The sequence below is a fragment of the Nelumbo nucifera genome, chromosome 4 (genome assembly GCF_055504915.1).
Source record: "Nelumbo nucifera cultivar China Antique chromosome 4, China Antique-T2T, whole genome shotgun sequence".
NCBI classification, from domain to species: Eukaryota; Viridiplantae; Streptophyta; class Magnoliopsida; order Proteales; family Nelumbonaceae; genus Nelumbo; species Nelumbo nucifera.
In genome coordinates, this window is record NC_142652.1 from 32,233,118 (window position 1) to 32,239,894 (window position 6,777).

General features: G+C 40.9%; 1 protein-coding gene across 1 annotated transcript; it reads right to left on the minus strand.

Annotated features, from left to right (window-relative positions):
- Positions 1 to 4,167: 4,167 nt before the first annotated feature.
- Positions 4,168 to 6,333, minus strand: LOC104609942 (pentatricopeptide repeat-containing protein At5g15010, mitochondrial-like). Its single transcript, XM_010276381.3, has one exon. It carries the CDS (start codon positions 6,019 to 6,021, stop codon positions 4,495 to 4,497), a length of 1,527 nt encoding a protein of 508 aa, XP_010274683.1. The 5' UTR covers positions 6,022 to 6,333; the 3' UTR covers positions 4,168 to 4,494.
- Positions 6,334 to 6,777: the final 444 nt, after the last annotated feature.

The window sequence follows — 6,777 nt, forward strand, 5'->3', positions numbered from 1 at the left end:
AACCACCATAATCAACACCTATTTGCATTTGAAACCCTAGGTTGGAAACCCTTAGTCTGAAGCCCAAAGGAACACCCATTTGTGTCTGACACCATGGCTTTACCTCTCTTGCTAGCGTTTGAAAATAGGGGTATAAATGGATCGAATTCGAATTTGACCAATTAATTATTTTAGGTAATTAATAAATATATAAAATAAATATTTTATTTATATAAAGTATATAAATATATTAATTAACTATATAATTTAATTATTATGCATATAAATTATATAAGACATTTAAATATTTTATATATTATATATAAGAATTAAATAATCGATTGATTTCGAATATTTATTAAATCGAATCAGGTCATATCCGAATTCTACCGATTAGATATTGAATTAGGAATGCAAACGAATCAGATTGGATTCAAACCAGTGTATATCAGAATCCAATCCGACAATGTTCATGTTGGATCCGATCCGAATATCAGTTCAGATTCACGAAGCCTCACGACCTCTTCGGGAAACACAACCTTCTTGCTCTTCACTAGGGTGGTCTACAAGTCCATGATGGCGTTCGAACCACTGGTCACCTCGATCTCGGGTGGTGGAAGGGGTCCTCAGATATACGGGTGGCCTCAAGCTCTAGTGAGGTCGTTTCTGGCTGGTCTCCCTCGACTAGGTCAACTGCCGACACGACCTCAACACTTCGCACAACGGTTTTTAGAGCAACGACCTGAGGTGCCTCTTGGTGGGCCACCTTCCTCTTCTTCCTCTTAATGGCATGGAACAACCCGAAAGTTGGCATACCTGACATGTATCCTACATGAGAAATCTAAGGGTGAGCAAAACTGGAGGAAAAAAAAAAGAGAGGAGAGGAGATAAAGTAAAAAAGAAAAAGATGGGAAATGCCCAAGCCTGAGACAACGACTTACCTGGAGGACTCAACCTCAGCCTAGATCAGCTTCTCCTCAACCAAGTACTCACTTAGCATTGACTTTCGATCCACTAGGACCTGCACCCTCATCTACATCCGCTCACTCAAAGTTTATTCCCCAGTGTCCCTCACTCCCTCTCTCCAGGTCATCAAGAACGACCATCTACTACTTTGGTCAAGGAAGAAATACGTCATCTTCCAAGCTGGTACTTTGGAGGGTAATTCGTTCAATGGCTTATACCCAGGGCGGTAGGACAAGTAATAATTGTACATCTCGGGACAGTTGGAAGGATTTTTTTTATATGGCATATGTCGACGAAGGCATTAACATCTAGGGGGAAACCGACGTAATGACAAAAGGGGATGGTGCTGACTAGGGTCCTAATGGAGTTGGGATGAAATTGACATAAGGTAATGTTATAATAGTTCATCACATCAGGAATATGTGGATGAAGGGGGAACTGAAGACCCGCTTTTCAGCACCTCCACGAAGATAGTGACATCGTCTTCCTCGTGCTCCCAAGGGTACTGCCGAAGGGGAAGGGAATACCCGAACTTATTCAGAATCCCGTGTCTGAGCTATGAGCTCGTAGATGTTCTTAGCAGAGAGCTCGATGGGACCAAATTGGTTCGCTGCTTTAGTCTTATGGGAAGATGAGGCCCTCTTATAAGAACCTCGTCAGTATAACGTTGGAAACTGTTATTGACGCCGGAAAACGGACATTAAACAAATTCTGTCATTTATACAGGCAACCTGTATTCACGCCGGAATACCCCTGTTTTTCCTTTTCTTTCGGTTTTGGTGTCAGCAGACGTCGGAGTCAAGTCGGAAAAAATAATGATAACATACCTAAGATGCCGGAATGACGTCAGAATCATGTCGAAAAAACATGATAACATACCTAGGTGGCTAGGACGCCAGAATACCCTGTCTTGAGTGCCCTACCCCGGTTTTGTGAACGCCCAGCCAAACTTGCTATTTGATCTGTAAACATATGCTCCAATTTACTAGTTTTGTCACTGCCGGGAACTCTAGTTTTAAGAGAAGAGCACCGTATTCCTGAATATATCAGCATGTTCAAACATTTGTCATTTGTGTGGCTTAAGTATGGGTGCAACATACTGTTTTAAGGAAATTCTTGCCCAAGTTGGCCTTAATTGCAAAGAATTTGTTTACCTGAAAAGCAATGGTCAAATCGGAGATGGAGATGCGTTAGCCATTGTTACCCATTTGCCTGCTATAAAACACTTGAACATACAAATTTTATATACAGTATAGATAAAGGATTATTTTAGTTAAAAAAAACTTTTCCTCTTCATCTGCACTTTTATATATATTATAGATATAGATAAAAATAATTTTCACAAATGAAAGTATAATGACCCATGCTTTGCAACATTAATACTTTGGAGTTTGGACCTTGAGTAGGAGGGGATTATCAAAGAAGTTTCAGAAGAGATTGAAGGTTAGAATGAAGTGGGTTTACTATAACAATGTTAGATTTGCAATGCCCAATTCAAATTTGATTAGGTATTTACTATAACAATTTTATATTTGCATGACTTCAAATTTGATTATGGGTTTACTATAAAAATGTTAAATTTGCATGATGAGTTGAGATTTAACATGGTGTGTTTCTGCTAGGGGAACAATTTAGGTGGGCCCAACCTGAGCCCGGGCTGACCCACCCTGCAATTTTGTACGGGCTGATTTGAATTTTAGGTCCTCAGGCTAGGCCTGGGCCAAAAGTTCAGGCTCTCTTAATATTCGGGTTGGGCTCGGGCTGCCCAACATTATACCATCTTGTGTTTCTGGCTTTCTGCTTTGTTTTTTTCAAAGGCTTTAACGAGAAGCCCCGGCCCCCGTGTATTGTAATCTCTTTTCCATTCTTGTAGAAAGAGAGCTACTGGGTCAGACGAGAATTTCGCCATATACCACCTGTCTTCTTAATTCAAGACCTGTTGCTTTGTCTTTTTTAGTGAAGAAGTTTTTGAGGAGGTTCTAAGCTCCTTGGTGGCTGAAACTGTATTTGGGTATATAACAATATCATTTGACAATTTTTTTATTTAATTATTTTAACATCTAACAGATAAAGCATTAAGTCTTTCAATTCTTATCAAACAGTCCTAAGTTTCTTATTCAGCCAAGAACTTGTAAGGACAACCATGCTTCCTGAAGAAAAAACAGAGTTGGAAGTAATGAGAAAAAGATAAGCTAAAAAAAAATAGAAATTATCTACTGTTGAATGTAACGGAAGCATGGTGCTGAAATTTGGGAATCATATAACTTGGCTTCCTACCTTACCGTAGTCACCAATGACAGCATTTGTACAATTGGTCTACTGCTATACCGCAAAAAATGGGGAATCCACACTTGGTGGTCTGTTTCTGTTCCAAGTTTCCAACAACCGGACTAGAAGAGGATACAGGCTCCCACTACCAGGAACATAGGCTATATTTTGAATAGTGTTCTCTACTCTGCATAATACCCTTCATACACTTATGCCACAGGTGGACCAGACTGGCTGAAGCTCCCAGTCCAGGTTGGTTGATCATATTTGTTGTATCTTTACTGCCCATTCTTTCTGCTTTCCAATATAGACAAAGTCATTTTACCTACCGATGCCTTGTTCATCAATCAATTGGACGCCAATGCCATACTACCAACTGTTAGGCCCCGTTCGGTTTTCAGAAATGGGGGCCTGGAATCGGAATCAAAATAGGCTATTCCAATTCTAACTGTTTGGTCGGGCAAAATTGGAATCCCATTCCCATTCCTAGTGGAATGGCATTCCCCCATTTGAGGGAATGGCATTCCCTTCCCCTCCCTTGCGAATGAAATCCCATTCCTGCTTTCAATTCTCATTCCCATTCCTGTCTGAACCAAACAGACTATGGGGATAGACCATTCCGATCCTGATTCCAGATCCTTATTTCTTTTCGTCATTGGAGATGGGGCCATCCCAGACGGGGACGGGTTCTATTTTCTCAGCCTCTAAGGAGTTCCAGCCACGGAGGTTGGAGTAAGGTTCACTTACCCCTTTACTTGAATAAGCCTTCCTCCTACTAGAAAACCTGAGGGGAACCTCTCTACAACGGAAAGACAGTTTAGTGTTGGTATTTCCCCACAACATAGATTTATTTAGACCGGCAACAGCATTCCGAAAGCAAATAGTATGCTCTCAAGCAATGATCTAAAAGAAAATAAACATAGAAAAGATTCATAAATAGCAAGAAGAACCAAAGGCAGAAACCACAATCTAGATATATTTCATTTAATGCTTCCAAGGAAGAAAAGTTTCCTGTGAAATTCATTGGATGGATGGAATCAATTTCATGTTTTCAAGGTATAACACCTGTATTCTGTCAGATAATGAGGGAGTTGAACTGCACCCCAGTGTTACAAGACGCTGCATTACTGTTTCTAGTCTAGTTCTCACCTGAAACAGGACGAGAAAGTCACTTTACAGAGAACCCAGATAAAGAGAAAAATGATGAACTTGTAAATTACAAAACTACATCTCCCTCCTACCCCCAGTTTCTGAGCAAAAAACACTACATCCCCCTACTACCTACGAATGAGATTTCCACTTCCTAAGAAGTTCATCATACAGATATCCTTTCCCCATTTTGGACAAACTGCTTTTCAACTTTGAAAGTGTTGAAGAGTGCAACTTGACTCCCTTTTCGATCATATCCTCAGCATACTTTCGTGCCTCTGAAAGCCTATTGAGGTCACGTAGCCCAAGAACCAACGAATTCCCAATGTCTTCCAAACCAGACATCCCATTTTCAATCATGCACTTCCAGACCTTTATGGCCATAACTGGATCACCGATATCCAAGTAAATCCTAACAGCTGAAGCACAGTTAGTCTCGCTAGGAATGCACTCATTTTTAATCATCTCATTGAAAATAGCTGAAGCTTCACGTAGCTTTCTCCACTTAATCAAGAACTGGAACATCACATTGTATGTCTTAGAATCTGGAAAAGCTCCATTTAAGATCATTTCGTCCAAATACCGGAAAGCAGTGTCATAATTGTTGAGATAACAGTGCAAAGTAATCATCAAATTGTACATATGGGTATCAGGTTTGCAACCATTCCTCTCCACCATTGCTTCCCAAAGGGTGCTAGCACTCCGGACACTGTTCGATTTAACAAACTCTTCCAATGCAGTCCTGAAGAATCTCATCCCGGGGAAACATTTCTTCCCTGCCATCATCTCAAAAAACTTCATCGCTTCATGAATGTCATGACCCTTAAGCAATGTATTCAGAAACGAGTCATAAGCTGGTACATTCTCTGGGTTCCATCCAATATCAATCACCATTTCACCGAAAGTCTGTCGAGCACAAGCAACATTATTCTCATTTTCCCAACCTTCCAATAGAATTGCGTATGTATCAGCATCCGGTCGAATCTTATCCTTGGCAATGTCAAGAAACTCCTTTGCCTTCATTGTCTTTCCTTCTCTGCATATCGCGCTGAGCAGTGAATTCAATGCTATAATATCCCGAGCAACACCATACTGATCCATGACCTCAAACGTCATTATCGCCTCCTCAACTCGGTCTGCAACCACATAGCTGCTAAAAACAGAAGCAAATGTCGCTAAAGAGAGCAGCCCTTCCTTCTTCATGGACTTGATTGCATCCCACATTGCGTCGAACAATAAGTTCTTCCCTAACAAATCAACAACCAGGTTCCATGCATACGGACTATGCTTGTCATTGAGCTGCCAGCCGGACCAGCGGAAGAACTTCACAGCAGTAGATGGGTAGCCATACGAGAGTTTCAGAACCTCCTCGACGTCTCCCGTCGTAACCCTAACTCCTGTCTCTTCGAGGACCTTCTCAACGGTTGGAGAAGGCGTGTTGGCTATGATTTCGCAGAGCAATTTGGTTTTGGGAGGCAAATTCGGGGATTCTAGATACGAAATGAAGGCAGGACGCCTACTCTGACGCTGGTTCTGCTTTTGCTGCTCAGGACCTTCATCGGAAGCAGGGTTCGCATAGGAAGAAGATTGACGCTTCTTGTTCTGCTCCGGTTTCGAAGAATCATCATCGCGAGAAGATCGTTTCTTATTTCGATCCATGGGAACAAACAAACCAGAAAAGTACAGTTAAAAAGTTGCTGATCCAAATTTTAACTGTTCTTTCTACCGATGGATGGATCGATCGGCGGAAACCCTAGAAACAGAGAGAGAGAGAGAGAGAGAGAGAGAGAGAGGGAGAGAGAGAACTGAACAGCAAGGTTTTGTTATTTTGTTCAGTAGGTGTTTAGGTGAAACTCGGAAGATAAAAGGGCTTCAAATGACTAAAATCTCCCTCATTATATTTGTGGCGAGTTAATTTCCTTTTGGACAAATTTCTTAAATTACTACCTTTGTAGCTAATTGACTGACTCTATCTTATCGTTTACATATTGTTTTAAACTACCTCAAATTTTATAATAATTGATTAATTCTCCTCTACCGTTAGGGTTCCGTTACAATATATCACAATCTCCTCACTGCCATACCACGTAACGGTTATGTTTTACGAAAAAGACAATAATACCCTTTTTGTAACTGAATAGAATATCTTCGGTATGATTTTGTCTCTCTTAATCTCTTCGGTAATCGGTATTATTTTCCTGCCGGAAGTTGTCTCTCTCTGAATCTCAGTATTCCCGCCGAGCTCCTCCGTCTGGGATGGCAATGGTAGAAAAACAGTGATGGAGAGAAGCAAAATATCAAACCAGTTAATAAGCATTTCTAGTGAGAAATGGAGATTAGTGAAGATGTGCCTTCGGCCTTACAATTTGACACGATGACGAGAGCACTAAAACTGCTGTGGGCTACTTCTTTGGA

What these genes read in the sequence shown, in the direction of transcription:
- LOC104609942 (XM_010276381.3), bottom strand. Translation starts at nt 6,021, where the DNA reads ATGGATCGAAATAAGAAACGATCTTCTCGCGATGATGATTCTTCGAAA.